We start from the raw sequence: 16,485 nt of genomic DNA on the forward strand, positions 1-16,485 counted from the left end.
CATTGTTTCTACTATGCTTTTAAATGCACATTGCACCCCCCCTGCACTTTTTTTTAAAAAGGCATTACTTGGCTGCAGAACACCATTGCAAAGTTGGGGGGTGAGTGCATTTCAAAGGATGGCGGTGCTTCAGAAAGTGCAAATCACCTTCAAATGTGGACTGAATCAAATGCATTATTTACTGGGCTTGTTTCTTAACGTTTTCTCTAAGGCGCTCCAGGTACACAGTCCTTGCCCTCCTCATCTGATGCCCATAGCAATCGTGAGAGGTGGGTTAGGCTCAGAGGTAGCGACTGGCCCAAACAAGCTTTCCTGACCCAGTGGGGAATGTGAACCCAGCTCCTAAGTCCAGCACTCTAACCACTGCACCACGCTGCCTTCCCACCCCCTTCCCAAAGCTGTGGAAAGTGCTAACTAGGCTTTGGGAAGAAGGTGGGAGGACTCTGGGACCCTCTCAGAGCCTAGTGCCTCAGTTACCCAGCTCTGGGAAGGGCTGCAGGCGGGGAGGGGGGGCGTCAAATGTTGCTGAAGACCACCGAAGATGGCCTTGAAGGAAACATGCAGTCCTCTGGCCTTGTGTTGGACCGCCCTGAACTAGATCTTTCAAATCATGTAACCCTGTCCCATAGCAGTACCTGAAAAGCAGCCTGAGTTGATTTAATTGAGAAGAGCGCCTTCTCCAATTATCAGCTATCTTGTGCCCTATGCTCGGGAAAGATGACCGGGCCTTTTCGGTGGTTTCCCCCACTGGGAGTTCCCCAATTAGCCCTGACCTGCGACAGGGCCTTTTCAGTGGCGGCTCCCTAGTTGTGGCATGCCCTCCCTCGGTGGGGTACACCTGTCTCCATCATTCTTAACACTCAGGAGGGATTTTAAAACATTCCTGTTTGCTCAGGCATTTATTTGGCAGAGTGATACCGATCCTGGCAACCCTGAGGTCACTGGATGGAAGAACACTTTTAACTGAAAACTGCTTTTAGATGTTTTTAAACTATTTTTAAAAAATGTTTTAAGCTGTTTGACGGTGGTTTATGCCCATAGCTGCCAAGTTATCCCTTATTTTAAGGGATTTTCCCTTATGCTGAATAGGCTTCCTCGCGAGAAAAGGGAAAACTTGGCAGCTATGTTTATGCCTCGTTTCCCCGCCCCCAAAAACCTGACCAGGTGGAATAATGCTTTAAACCTGTCTTTTAAAAATGGTACCGGTATTTTAGAGTTTTCTTTGTCTTCTATTTTAAGCCATTTTTGTTTGTTCATATATTATTACTCTTATTAGACTGATACACTGCCCTTCAACTGAAGATAACAGGGCAGTTCATTGTGTGTTGCTTTGAGGGATCTTTTTTTGGGGGGTGGGAAGCACCCAATGGATTTAACAAGAAACAATAATGCAAATTGTGTAACTAGGTTTGCTTGCCTGGGCAATTGGGGGAGGAAAGGTGTATAAATTCAATTGAACACACACACACACAACACACCTGCAGTGCACAACAATGGGCCCTGCATCGGGCGGGTTGCAAGTTTTCACTCTTCTGAGGAAGGCCAGGAATGGGGTGGGGTACTCGGGGACACCGTGATCAGGCCAGGCCGTGAACTGGAACTGCCGAACTTCCCGTTTCTCGCTGGAGCCGTTCTGTGGTAGGTTGGGGGGTGGATGGAGAGGGGGGGGGGAGAGGAGAGACGACAGCATGAGTCGAAGCAGAGCCAATGTGCAGAGCAATGGGGCAACCCACAGAACAAAGGGAACCTCTGCATGGCGTAGGTGTCTCCACGTAAGCAAGCCAAGCCGCGTTTTGGAACGGGGAAGGAAATCCAGCCCTTGCTTTCCGTGTTGCCCGGCGGTTCTGGTTTTTGCACCTCTTACCTTGTGAAGCGAGAAAGTCCGGACGCAGAACGTGGCCAGCTCGATTGTATCCAGCAAGGTGACTTGAATCATTCCGTACGTCTCAGTGCCACGGCCTGGCCAGTACTGGTCACACTTTATCTGGAAGGAAATAATACATTATTATTATTATTATTATTATTATTATTATTATTATTATTATTATTATTATTTAGCTTCAAGCTAGTGGCTCTTTGGAAAGCAACAGCACCATCTCAAATCTGTCCGTGCATCCGTGTGGTCAGCATAGTGTCGGACTAGGACCTAAGAGAGACAAAGGTTCGAATCCCCACTCAGCCATGAAGCTCAATGGATGAACTTTGAGGACCTGTCACTGCCTTTTTCTCTGCCTAACCTACATGGCAGGGTTGCTGTGAGGATTAAATGAGGAATTTGTGGGGATTAAATTGCCTCCTTGAGCTCATTAGAAGCACAGAACAAGAACAAGGTAGGATGCAAATGCAGTAAATAAATACAAAACGAGACGCTGCGAATTGGTTGAAACGCGACTCTCTTTCTTGCACGAGCAAATCGGAGCACTGAGCCCTCCACGTGCGGGAATTCTCATTCAGGCAGCCTCTCTCATTTTCAAAGTGTATTTTGCCATAAGAACTAGAAACTTGAACCAAATACGTGAGGGCTTTTCAGGAAGCTGAACCCCAGAACCCCAGAACCAGATTCCGAGATTTTTGCTCCAGATTCCACACCTGTTAAGAAAGATTCCACACCTGTCTTTTGTGTAAGGGGGGGGCATTTGCATTTTTTTTGTTTTCTTTTTTAAAAAGTACTTGTTTTAAAAATAAACTTAAAAATCAAGATCTGCTATCTAGTTTATCGTGATCACCTTTTAAGCTGATTGAACTGTTCTTAATCAATTAGACCACTGGTTTGAAACCCTTTTTAGGGCCACCTGCCCCCTTGGTTTCATAAGCTCACCCCCCCGGTGCCCCCTACCCTATGCAAATCATTATTCAGAATAGCGGTTTGCATGACCCACTCAGGAAGATAATAACACAATACAGCTCAAAACAACCGCGCATTTACTCAAAATCCAATTAAAACGTGAGCTTAATTAAAGGAAATTGACGAACCTGATGGGGGGGGGTGTTTACCAGATTTTCAAAGTCTGGCAGTCATTTTTATCTCCGACACCCCCCTGCCTCTTAGTGCCCCCCAGATCATCCTACCTCCCCTCAGGGGCAAGAACTCTCTGGGAGACCAGGGTTCAAATCCCCCACTCAGTCATGAGAGCTCCCTGGGTGTTTTTAGGGGGCCTACCTCGCAGGGTTGTTGGGGGGATTAAAAGAGGAGGGGGAGAAGGACCTGAAGGAGCGTCTCTCCCCCCCCCCATCGTTCTGCCCGGACACTGAGGTCCAGCGCTGAGGGCCTTCTGGCGGTTCCCTCGCTACGAGAAGTCAAGTTACAGGGAACCAGGCAGAGGGCCTTCTCGGTAGTGGCACCCACCCTGTGGAATGCCCTCCCACCAGAGGTCAAAGAGAATAACAATTACCAGACCTTTAGAAGGCATCTCAAGGCAGCCCTGTTTAGGGAAGCTTTTAATGTTTGATGGATTTCTGTATTTTAATATTTTGTTGGAAGCCGCCCAGAGTGGCTGGGGGAACCCGGCCAGATGGGCGGGGTATAAATAAATAAATAAATAATAATAATAATAATAATAATAATTATTATTATTGCCACACTTTGAGGTCCTTTGGAGGAAGGAAAACAGTGCGGCAAAAATGCAATAAACAATGAACCCCTGGATTAGATGCCGCAGCCGAAGCAGTTGCCCCTTCCCCTTCGGAAAGGGGTGTGTTTTCCTCACCCGTGATTTCTCCTCCAGTTTGGTCATCATCACCACCGTGGCCGAGCGTTGCTCCCACACCATCCTCCAGAAGTCCCCAAAAGTCTCCGGAAGGGGCCCCTGCGTGGCGATGTACGCATTCTGCTTACGGTAGCCGTCAATGTAGTTGGCGTTAATGTAGTCGCTGCCCACGATTCCTACATCGAAACAGTCAGAAACCAAACAGCGATCAGGGGCGGTGGCAGTGCACACAATCATATAATTGTGGAGTCGGAAGGGACCCCCAGGGTTCATCTAGTCCAACCCCCTGCAATGCAGGCATTTTGGCTAAAGTATCCAGGACAGAGGGCCGTCCAATCTCTGCTTTAAAACCTCCAAGGAAGGAGAGTCCGCCACCTCCAATGCCAAATAGCTCTTACTGTCAGAAAGTTATTCCTTTCTTGCAATTTGAAGCCTCTCAGTCTCCTATTATCCAGGCTAAGCATACCCAGCTCCCTCAACCGTTCCTCATACGGCTTGGTTCGCCGTCTTTTGCACATGTTTCAGCTTGTCAATAATCATATTAAACTGCGGTGCCTGGAGCAGGACACAGAACTCCAGGTGGGCTTAAACAACTTAATATAAACGAGTTGGATGAAGGAACTGAGGGGGATGCCCTTCAAATTTGCAGGTGACCCCAAACTGGGAGGGGTAGCTGGAAACGCAGAAGAAAGAATTCAAGACGATGTTAACAGACTGGGGAGCTGGGCCAAAACAAGTAACAAGTGGGCCATGGCTAACAAAATGAATTTCAATTGGGACAAGTGCCTGGTTCTGTACTTGGGCAGGAATAGCCACAGGTTCTCTGCCCCTGGCTTCACACAGGTGTGTGGGACCTTTTGGTCCTCCTGATTTTGCTGAACGGCGACCCCCATCGGCACTGGCCAAAGGGACCACGTTTGCTGCGGCTGACGGGAGCTGTCGATTGCCAAAGGTGTTCCACTGCATCCGACTGAACGCCTTCATCAGCCCCGGCCTGAATTCCCTCCTTCGCTTTCGGGAAGCGTCGCAGCGGTGGCAGGAGCAGAGAGAGAGAGAGAGAGAGGAGGGGAACCCTCGCTGCAATTTTTATCGGGGCCACAGATGGAAGCAGGGAATTAAGCGCGGCTTTGAAATTAGCAACCATGACCCCCTTTTAATTACGCGGGCCTGTTATGCATGGGTGTTCTCCCTCCTCTTCCAAGCGCTCCTTTTAATTTAAAAGTATGTCAGGTCAGAGCCGCCACGCTGCTTCGCTTCCCAAGTTAGCAGAAGGCAGGGGTCCCCGCTGGAAGGGAGAGCGGAGGAACTAATCACGAACCAGGTGGCGATTGCGGCTGCGGCGCCTTCTCCTGCGGCTGCAGGGGCCCCCATTTATATACGCATATACAGTTCAAAGAAATTACCGGTGGTGGCAGAGAAGGAACATCGCCCTTTGGTGTCCGGGGAATCTGCCGCGACCTGCTTACAAGGAAGCCGCCGGCTCTGGTTTAAGGTTCTTTGCGAGGTTTTAACTTGATACAAGAGCTTTCAGAGGTGGGAGGAAAGTTCCTGGGCGCAAAACGGATTGCTAATCCCCTTTCCTGGCTTCTGTATGGGGTAAGTGACAGCCTGATGCTTTAACCCTCGGCCAATTGCTTCCCTGCCCTCGGAGAGGCGGCAGAGGGAGGTAATTCCATTTACCTGGGCGAGGAGCAAGGATAGGTGGCCGTAAGGGAGCTGGGTGGTGCAGAAGCCCGTGAGCGTTTGATGGGATTTCGGGTGGGAGATTGGAGAGGTGCAAGCAAGCATCTTTCTCTCTCTCTCCTTCTCCCCCCCCCCTCTCTCTGCAGACAAAATGAGCTGTCACAGAAGCGCAGAGACTGGAAGGCACCCGAAGGTCCACTCCCTGCAATGCAGGAATTGCAGCTGGGAGGCATTGGAAACAAAAAGGGCTGGAAGGTTTTGGGTCAAAAAAACACACAGGCAGTGTCCTTCCAATGTAGGGAAGTCAGAATCTGTGCTCCCTTCTCCGCAGATGTTGCTGAACTCTCAACGCCCGCCATACCTGACCATTAGTCGTGTTTGCCACTGGGAGTTAGAATCCCAACAGCACCTCGGAAGACCTGCAAATTCTCCATTTCTTTTTCTGGGAGGTGACGTAATTTCCTGATAAATTAGGTGCATAACCTATGGGTGCTGCTTTCTGGCACGCGAGACGTTTCGTGTGCGCTGTCCGGATGCAAATCCCGAGAACAGCCTTGTAAGGTAGGTCAGTGTTGAGATGCAAGTCGCCTTGAAGCTTCTGGGATCAAGGACTTAAAGGGGAAAGGGGTGGGAAGAGACTCACAGAGCCCTTTGCAAGTCTCCCTGAGCTCCCCTTTTAAGCTTCCAAGAGTGGGGGGCTCAAAAGAGGAGTGTGATGCCGTTTTCTGCCGGTAAGAGCTGTCGGACTGTGGAATGGACTCCCTCGGAAGGTGCTGGACTCTCCCTCCTTGGGGAACTTCTAAAATGTCACAAATGCCAAATAGGATCTGGCAAAAGCTTGAAAAATCTGACCTCAGCCCCTCCTCCCCTTGCGACCAAGTGGTTTGTACCTTCAATGGGCAGCAAAATGACGCGGGAATGGTCGTAGGCGATCACGTTGGCGTAGCGGTTTTTCGGCTTGTTCACCTCGAGGTTGGAGTGTTCCCAAGTGAACTGCTGACCCGGATCGATGGACTGCAGGAGCAGAAAAAGAGAAACGTCACGAGAAAATTCCACGTTTTGTTCCAAAATGTAAGAGTGGAAGCTAAAGAGCGGCCGACTTCCCTTCCTCCCAGGGACCGCGACCTGAAAACAAGTCACAGGCGCAACCGACGTTGACAACTCAGAGCCGGTGTGGTGCAGTGGTTAGGGTCTCCAACGACTAGGTCCTAAGAGAGACCAGGATTCAAATCCTGCCACCTTGGCTATGGAAAATCTCACAGGGTGCTAGCTGCTGCCTCTCTCAGCATAACCCTACTTTGCAGTGCTGCTGCTGTTGTTGTTGTTGTTGTTGTTGTTGTTGGGATTGATTTAGCAGGGGGGAACCCATTTACACCGCCTTGATTTTGGAGGAAAAGGTGGGGTGCAAATGAAATAAATAAATATATATATAATGGCCAGAACGGTGTCTGGGAAATGGTGGCTGGCGAGTGAGCAAGGGCCACAACACCCTCCTCTGCTTCCCATCCCTTGCGAATCACCTGCCGCCATAATCTGCCCGCAAAGGTAGGGGAAAACATTTGCACAAGTCTCCTTTGACGTGCTCCTTTCAACTTTTTATCTTTCTTCGGAAGAAAGGCGGAATAATAATAATAATACCAGGCAAAAGCCACCTTCGTTCCTGCTGTAGTCCAACGAGCTGGAAGCTGCGCTAAGAGACGCTCCCCTCGTCAATGGGGACCTCACTGGGTGCGGCCGGAGGGGGGGGGCAGTTGTTGCCTCTCGGTCTAACCAGGGCCATCTTAAGCATGCTCCAAGTTGCTGACCTTTTTAAGGAAAGGTTCCCCAGAGTTCCCCAGAAACATAAGGAGCCCAGCGCAACAAACCAGCTGGGCGCCTCGTGGTGTAAGCAGCGTGCACCGGCTGGACAGGCCTCTCCACAGCCCTACGCCAGTGACAGGTGCGCAAGGCCTCAGCACCTCGCAGGCTCGCTCTCCCTCGAACTCGCGACGCAGAGCCGCCCGCAGCAGAAGAGCCCACCGTGGCGCACCGACCGATGGGCGGGCTCTTCCCTGCACTCCAACTCTGAGGCCCCGGATTCTTGGCCTGCCGCCCCTGAGAGCCCGGCGCCCGGGTGCCCCGTACCCCTAGCGCCTATGGGTAAGACGGCCCTCAGCCTAACCTACCTTGCAGGGGGGTTGTTGTGCAGGGGACTGAATGAGGAGCGGAAGAATAAGACTATGCATGCTACCTTGAGCTCCTTGGAGGGAAAGGTGCACTATAATTGCAACAAACAAATAGGATGCTGGACTAAATGGGCCATCGACCTGTTCTATAGCAAGACTCTCCTTATCTTCTGAGCAGCTCCAAGCTGCCTCTGCAACCACAGTCCCTCTCCAATCTTGCACCTCCGCATTTCTTTCATTAGGTGTGCTGTGGTTTTTTTTAAAAAGTATCTCCAGATCCACAGCTCAGGAGGAAGGCTGCCCTGGAAAAGCGCCAATATTACATTATGCAGATTATCTGCTGGCAGGGGGGTGGGCAATGGGAGGGAAGAATTGGCGGAGAGAGAGAGAGAGCACATTAGGCTTCTCTATGCTTGCTTGCCTTGCCCGATTGCCGAGGTGGGTTAGGAAAGATCCCAGCAGAGCGCCGAGGATCTCTTCCCATCATCTTCCCAGCGATGAGCAATTTATACACTGTGCAAGAACAACAACAACAACGGCTCGGAGCCTGCGGCCAGAAGACTTTTGGTTCCTAGCATTTTTTTAGTTGTCAAAGAATGAATCCCACCACCTGCCTCCTCCTCTGCCAACCTGCGGCTGGGCTTCTGCCATCGCTCATCCCGGGGCCCTTCCTGGCGCCATTAGGGCCATTTGCAAATCCTCGGTTTGGCTGGCTTTTCTCACCCCCTACGCAGAAGCTGCTGTGAGCAGATGCACGCAGGGGTGTAGCTGCCCGGGATCGGGGAGGGGGAGAAGACCCGTTACTATTCCCGCAGCACAGTCCTTGCCTCCTGTGGCTGGAGGCAGAGAAGGCAGCAGCAGTAGGGGGACCTCCAAGGCCTGGAGCCGGGGGATTGGTGGCAGGACAATGATGAGTGGTCAGAGGGAGACGACTAGGGTGGGGAGGAGATGTTGGAAGCTTTCCTCCATCTTCCCTCTGCCTATGTTCCTTCTTAGATTAAGCATTTCTTTTACTTCAGTGTATTATAAAAAGTTATTTTGTATTGGGTATGAACTTTTGTAAAAGGGACGAGGGTGGCGCTGCGGTCTAAACCACTGAGCCCCTTGGGCTTGCCAATCGGAAGGTCGGCGGTTCAAATCCCCGCGACGGGGTGAGCTCCCGTTGCTCTGCCCCAGCTCCTGCCAACTCAGCTCGAAAGCACGCCAGTGCAAGTAGATAAATAGGTAGCACTCCGGCGGCAAGGTAAACGGCGTTTCTGTGTGCTGCTCTGGTTTTGGTGTTCCGTTGCGCCAGAAGCAGCTTAGTCATGCTGGCTACATGACCCGGAAAAAACTGTCTACAGACAAACGCCAGCTCCCTCGGCCTGTAAAGCGAGATGAGCACCGCAACCCCAGAGTCATCTGCGCCTGAACTTGACTGTCGGGGTCCTTTGCCTTTACCTTTACAAACTTTGTATATCTTTGGACAAGTATTTACCTACCTACCTACCTACCTACCTACCTACCTACCTACCGTATCTATCTATCTATCTATCTATCTATCTATCTATCTATCTATCTATCTATCTATCTATCTATCTATCTATACACACAAAATATAACACACACACACAGTGGTACCTTGGTAGTCAAACGCCTTAGCTGTCGAACAAGTTGGCTCCTGAATGTCGCAAACCCGGAAGTGAGTGTTCCGGTTTGGGAACGTTCTTTTGGAAGCCAAATGGCCGACGGGGCTTCCAATTGGCTGCAGGAATCAGAAGCTGTGCTTTGGTTTTGCGAATGTTCTGGAAGTCGAACAGACTTCCGGAACGGATTCCGTTCGACTTCCAAGGTACGATTGTATATTAAAGGAAGCTGAAAAGGTAACAAGGATTAGCGGGCAGGAAGAGTCTGTGGCAGAGGGCAGCCCAAACTCAGAGGCAGGTGAGGAGGGGGGGCCAAGAGGCAGAGATGAGGCAGGCTGGTGAAGAAGCACAGGAGTCCCCCTCCTCCTGCTGTGACCGGCTCCCCTCCTCCTGGTCTCCCAGGACCAGAAGAGGAATGAAGAGGGTGGAGCAAAGAGAGAAAGAGCCTTCGGCTGCTGGGGAAGGAGCTTACAACTGCCTCACTTGGAAGTGAGGTAAAGAAGAAAGGTAAAGGACACCTGGACAGTTAAGTCTGGTCAAAGGTATCTATGCAGTGCTCATCTCGCTTCCAGGCCGAGGGAGCTGGTGTTTGTCCGCAGGCAGCTTTCCGGGTCATGTGGCCAGCAGGACTAAACCGCTTCTGGCGCAACGGGGCACCGAAACCAGAGCAGCGCATGGAAACTCCATTTACCTTCCCGCTGGAACGGTTCCTATTTATCTACTTGCACTTTGACATGCTTCCGAACTGCTAGACACAGTGTCTTAGAGCTGCCCAATCAGAACGAAGGTGGCACTTTTCAGCCACTGAGAGGCTTGCCCTTTGATCTGATCGGAGCCAATCAGAGAGGACGGAGGCGAATCAGTGCCTGAGGATGGGCTCCTAGGGCCAGTCCAGAGAAGAGGCATGGGGAAGAATGCCAAGTTGTTCTGGGTGCTCCAGAGCTAAGAAACATGCAGAGGGCCACAAACACCCCCAGTTCCTGGGTTTGCCGTTACGGAGCGGAGGGCTGCAATTTTAGGCTGCGTCCCTCATAACACGTAGCCCCATCCGCCCTACCTACGATGCGTCCCCCCCATCCGCTGCCAGCCCATAATGCTCCTTCGTACCTCGTACTCCTGAGAGAGCTTCAGGTTGTCGTTCGCCTTGAGGTGCTCTGTGTGGTCTGCCAGCTCCGAAATGGGGATGGGTGGGTGGCTCAGCATACCTATTTTTTTTTTGGGGGGGTGAGACAGGTGGGGGGGGAGGAGAAGTGGGAGGGAAAAGTGGCCTTCAGTTAAAACAAAAAAGACCGTTCTGTAGCAAACATACAATTCAGATTAATTTTTTTTCTGAAAACAAAAAACTGCAATGAAAGGAGGGTTAGAAAGGAGTGCGGGGGGTGGGGGTGGGGGAGAGAGAAACTGTGAGGGCTCGAAATTGTGTCCTTGGAAACTGGAGAGGGAAATGAAGAGAGTTCTTTCCCCATGATGGCCCCGTTCTCGACATTTACCGAAAAATCGGAGGGAGGGGAGGGAATCCCCCCTTCATTTTAATAGAGACAAACTAACAAAGGAGCAAACGAGAACAGAAGAGGAAAAGATTCTGACTGCAGGCACATCGCAGCGATTCCCAAATAGTGACGTCGCGAAGGGAGGGTGATGTCGGGTGGAAAGAAGGAAGGAAGCGAGGGAACTGCCCCCCCTCCAAGAAAAGCAAAACAAAGTCGGCAACATACCAGTGCCAACACAGCAAACAAACGATGTGTCGAGTGCAAAGAGGGTCGTTGCAATGATAAATAATACTAATAGATACATATATAGGAACCCAGATAAAAACAAGACACACCGCACAGAGGTTTCAAAGGGGGGGGGGTATGGTTGAGTTGGCCAGTGAAATGAGAAGAGTGCGATGCGCCTGGGGGTGGTGCTGGAAATGGAGGAGGAAAAGCAGAGGTTTCCCAAAAGGTGCGAGGCCAACGCGGCTTTGTCTTCCCGTGAAGCTAAAGGAAGCAGCTGCAGCAGGCAGCCAGAGTTAGCCGGGGTGTGTGTGTGCCCCCCCTGGAGGTAGTTGCTATGACTACAACTCCCATCATCCCTGACAACATCTGGGTGGGGGCACCACTTGGGCAACACCTGGCCTGTACCGGCAGGCAGCAACTCTGCATGGTTTCAGGCAGCCTGACGACAGACTCGTTCAAATATTCTATAGAGAGAAACTACCTTGCACTGTCACTGAGCTCAGTATTGCCTATGCTGGCCAGGGGTCTCTCCCAGCCCTACTTGGAGATGCCGGGAACTGAATTTGGGGCCTTCTGCATGCCAAGTGGGTGAGCCGTGGACCTTCCCGTAAGGGCTCTGGAAGGGGAGAGCTTCTGCAGGAAGAATGCCTTAGTGCATTGTACCATAATGTACTTAAGGAGGATGGGGAGTCATTTAAATGTTCGGAACTTGTGTTTGAGGCAGAGAGGGGTCACAGCACCCTCCCCTAATAACACCTAACATTCATTTATCTTCCTGGAAGAGCCCATTTCTGTGTCACTGAGAGGCTCCTTTCTCCCCACCATTTGGGGATAAATTGGTCTCGTGAAAGCTGCCGTCCCAGCTAATATTTCCTGAGAGCAATGCTATAAAATGCAGGATGCCGTTATTTGTAATCTTATCACATGGGGAGGGGGAGAAACATTCTACTGCATTGGTGATGCTGGTGGGAGCCCCCCCCCCCCAGTGGTAGATTTCTCCACTTCCAAAAAACCCCAATGTTTATGGAAAAGGTCACTTGGTTGAATCCAATGTTAAGTTCTACTCAGAGCAAACCCATCGAAATGAATGGATGTGACTGATATCCATTCATTTCAAGGGGTCTATTCTGAACAGGACTTAAGTTGGCTACAAACCACTTCTACAGAATTTTGGAAATGCTTGCCACTTCTTTCTCGCATGGGATTTTTTTTACATAGAAGAAGTCAGGCCTCTTTATTGGAGAGGGTGTTTGTTAAAGAGACTGCAGATCTTCTCTTGGCCATTTGCAAATCTGGAGGAAGGAAACGCCCTTGATGGTTTGGTGCTGTTCCCCTCGGGGAAGAAAGGAGGGCAGGATCCGCCCAATGAAACTATTCCCAGGTCTCTAATTCTGCTGCAGTTTTTTTTTAAATAGCAGCAGTTTTGGATCCTTCTCCCCAGGAGAACTGGGGGGGGGCAAAGCAGAGCCACCAGTCGGCAACAGCCCTCCCATCCAGGAATACGTCTAACTCTGTTTTAAAGCCACTGTTGCCTCCTGCAGGAGGGAGTTCCTCAGTTAAACCCAGGGGTACGCAACCTAAGGCCCGTGGGCTGGATGCGGCTCAATCGCCTTCTCAATCCGGCCCGCTGACGGTCTGGGAATCAGCGTGTTTTTACATGAGTAGAATGTGTCCTTTTATTTAAAATGCATCTCTGGGTTATTTGTGGGGCATAGGAATTCCTTCATTATTATTTTTTTTCAAAATATAGTCCGGCCCACCAGATGGTCTGATGGATGGTGGACCGGCCCACGGCTGAAAAAAGGTTGCTGACCCCTGGTTTAACCAGTGTGCTGCATGAAAAAGTCCTTCCTTTGATCTGTCAGGAATCCTCCAATATTCATCCTGCTTAACAAAGGCAGAGTGCCTTTGCTTAACCTGAAAGACTTCAGCCCGTCCTCACATGTCTGAGGTTGCTGGGCAAAGGCATCACGGACAGAACTCATCCCTCCATTTGAAATTGGGCAACTGTCCCCCAAAACCTTGCACCCTTTTCTAGTTCTGGTAGCTGTTTTGGTATGAGATCCACAGGATTTTTCCTTCTCTCTCAAATCTGCAGCTAGCGTGTTTGTGTGTGTGTGTGTGTGTGTGTGTGTTAAACCAGTCCCGGCAAACCGAATTTCAATATGATTAAGAAGCCTACTAGGGATTCGGTGCATGAGAATGATGCCTGGAATTGCAAGGATAAAATAGAAAAAGCGCTGTGTGCGTGAAAAGAGTATTTTATTACATTTTTTAAAAGATTCCACACTGCTTGAATTTGTGGAAGAAATGTGAGGACGCAGAATCAGCGCCGCTAAGGAGGCGTTCGCATTAATTAAGCTGATTCATTGTGGAACCGTCTTATGACAATGCATAGATTCAGAGAAGTAGGTTACTGCCTAGAAAACGCTGTGGCATAAATCAGTTACAGCCCAATTTCATGCATGCTTACTCAGTAGTGACTTCAGCGGGACTTACTTCCGAGAAAGGACGAATAGGTCTGTCATCTTAGAGCAATTCTACACTTTATTCGGAAAAGGGGGGGGGCAGATTTCTGGCCTCTACTACAACAGACAGTCGCAGATGAGCTGTGTGTTTCGGTTCTAAATGTTCGCCTTATATAAAAAAGCTCTTGCAGGAAGCAAACTAGCAAATCGGGTCCCAAGGAGTCCCATCCCTTTCTCCCTAACCATGATAACTTGCGGCAGGCACAAACTTTTGCTTAATAAAGGGAAGCACTAAAAAAACCCAGCTCCCCCTCACCTCCTTTTAGACGTTTTATGGTTTCACTGCCATAGATGCCTTTCCTGGGAACTGCAGTTTGCAAAAGAAATAGGTGCCGATCTCAGGAAAGCTCCCTGCATGCCCACAAATTCTTGGGAGGTCTTGGAGAGAACCTGTGGCATTTAAACTGGTTTAAAATGTGCAGTGTAGGCATGTAGCCTAAGAAGGCACTCTCCTCCTGCTTTTCAACATCTACATGCAGCCGCTGGGAGAGATCATCAGGGGGTTTGGGCTGGGTGTTCATCAGTATGCGGATGATACCCAGCTCTACCTCTCTTTCAAATCAGGACCAGTGAAGGCAGTGAAGGTCCTGTGTGAGTGCCTGGAGGCGGTTGGAGGATGGATGGCGGCTAACAGATTGAGATTGAATCCTGACAAGACAGAAGAAGTACTATTTTGGGGGGACAGGAGGCGGGCAGGTGTGGAGGACTCCCTGGTCCTGAATGGGGTAACTGTGCCCCTGAAGGACCAGGTGTGAAGCCTGGGAGTCATTTTGGACTCACAGCTGTCCATGGAGGTGCAGGTCAATTCTGTGTCCAGGGCAGCTGTCTACCAGCTCCATCTGGTACGCAGGCTGAGACCCTCCCTGCCTGCACATTGTCTCGCTAAAATGGTGAATTCTCTACTTCTCTCTTGCTTGGACTACTGCAATGCGCTCTATGTGGGGCTACCTTTGCAGGTGACCCGGAAACTACAACTAATCCAGAATGCAGCAGCTAGACTGGTGACTGGGAACAGCCGCCGAGACCACATAACACCGGTCTTGAAAGACCTACATTGGCTCCCAGTACGTTTCCGAGCACAATTCAAAGTGTTGGTGCTGACCTTTAAAGCCGTAAACAGCCTCGGTCCAGTATACCTGAAAGAGCGTCTCCACCCCCATCGTTCTGCCCGGACACGGAGGTCCAGTGCCGAGTGAGGGCCATCTGGCGGTTCCCTCGCTGTGAGGAGCCAAGTTACAGGGAACCAGGCAGAGGGCCTTTTCAGTAGTGGCACCCGCCCTGTGGAACGCCCTCCCACCAGATGTCAAAGAGAAAAGCAACTACCAGGCTTTTAGAAGACATCTGAAGTCAGCCCTGTTTAAGGAAGCTTTTAATGTTTGACGGACTATTGTATTTTAATATTTTGTTGGAAGCCGCCGAGAGTGGCTGGGGAAACCCAGCCAGATGGGCGGGGTATAAATAATAATATTTTTTATTATTATTGTTGTTGTTATTGTTATTGTTGTTGTTGTTGTTATTATTATTATTATTATTATTATTATTATGGGGTTGTGTGTGCGTACAATGGATCATCAGCTCTGCCTGTCAAGTTCCAAAGGCAATGAGAGCCATGGGGAATCAGCTGGTAGTCATGGGAAGTGAGTTGGGAACCATGGGAAGTGAGTTGGGAACCATGGGAAGTGAGTTGGGAACCATGGGAAGTTCATTCCTCCTTCTGAGAAACCACTGCTGTGACTTGGGAACGGATACGGGAGAGGTGGGGGAGATGATGGGAAGCCATGGAGAATTTCGAGCCCTATTGGGTGTTGCATGGTTAAAAGCGGCATCAAGCAGCAGCAGCAGCATAGCAATAAAATAACCTGAGAACTTGGGGACAAAGATGACAAAAGCTAGTGCTGTATTCACCAGTTTTACAGTGTGCTTTTGCAAAAAGTTGGCTTTCTTCTTCACCAAGCTCGGCAAGGAACAAAGACTGTAACACATGGAAGGGCTGGAGATAGAGAAAGAGGGTCTCCCTGCTCCCCTCTCCCACCCTTAAGAGGTGCAGAAGGCAAACCTGGGCTATTGGGAGCCAGAAAACATACAAGAGAATAGCAGTTGTCAACTGCCGAAACCTAGAAGATACCTCTGTAGACCTGAAAGGGCAGCTCAGCTAGGTAAATACATTTCCTGCTTCGATTAGTTTCCAGCCAGACATTTGGACTTCATAAATGTCCCCCCAAAGGGCTATGCAGACTCCTTCCTGAAACCTCTCACCCAACTATTCTCCTCCTTTAAGCCTGGATCCAGAACAGGTAAACAGATAGGGCCTAACCTACAGTGTCTACTCGTAAGTTCAGACATTCAGTTCAATGGACGGGACTGCAGCTTTAGCTATCCCAGGCATCCCCAAACTGCGGCCCTCCAGATGTTTTTGGCCTACAACTCCCGTGATCCCTAGCTAACAGGACCAGTGGTCGGGGAAGATGGGAATTGTAGTCCAAAATATCTGGAGGGCCGAAGTTTGGGGATGCCTGAGCTATCCAGTGAGATCAGTAACAGTGAAGCCTTTTGCGTGCTTACTCGGGTGCAAGTTTCCCTGAGCTTGACGGGGCTCAGTCATCTTTTGCAAGTGCATTGCAAACAAATAAAAAATAAAAACCTACCAAGGAATAAAAAATACTTGAAATTCCTGGGGTTTGGGGATTTAAGCAGACACCTATGAAAGAGGCCTGAAACCCCCTAAAAAAACCCCCCAAATTGTGTTTACTTCTCATGCGAAAGGAGCAAGTTAAATAATAGAAGGCCTCTGTGAGTCAAAAGTACTCATCCACAGAGGAGAGTGCCCACTGCATACCTAGATGATTCATAACCCTGAGCATACCTTTTTCTCTTTGGGCTCCCTGCAGATGAGTGAGTTAACTTGCCCTCCTGATATGGAGATGCAACAGAATTAGCCCAGCTCAGAGAAGGCTGACTGCTGCAACCCTGTGCAAAGCTTGGGGTGGGTATATTTTCAAGTTTAGTGTCCAAGATCAAGGGAAGTAATATTCCCTCTCTATTGTGCCTTGGTCAGACCA

General features: G+C 50.0%; 1 protein-coding gene across 4 annotated transcripts in view; it reads right to left on the minus strand.

The window, feature by feature from the left end:
- PTPRS (protein tyrosine phosphatase receptor type S) overlaps window positions 1-16,485 on the minus strand; it is a 225,725-nt gene that overhangs the window by 18,499 nt on the left and 190,741 nt on the right. For all 4 annotated transcript variants that reach the window (XM_035118880.2, XM_060275383.1, XM_060275384.1 and 1 more), the window contains 5 exons: window positions 10,288-10,385; window positions 6,281-6,404; window positions 3,708-3,883; window positions 1,865-1,984; window positions 1,479-1,633 (listed from right to left, as the gene is read on the minus strand). In XM_035118880.2, coding sequence (XP_034974771.2) covers window positions 1,479-1,633; window positions 1,865-1,984; window positions 3,708-3,883; window positions 6,281-6,404; window positions 10,288-10,385 — 673 coding nt within the window. The remainder of the gene's footprint in view (window positions 1-1,478; window positions 1,634-1,864; window positions 1,985-3,707; window positions 3,884-6,280; window positions 6,405-10,287; window positions 10,386-16,485) is intronic.

The sequence above is a fragment of the Zootoca vivipara genome, chromosome 6 (assembly GCF_963506605.1).
Source record: "Zootoca vivipara chromosome 6, rZooViv1.1, whole genome shotgun sequence".
Lineage (NCBI taxonomy): Eukaryota > Metazoa > Chordata > Lepidosauria > Squamata > Lacertidae > Zootoca > Zootoca vivipara.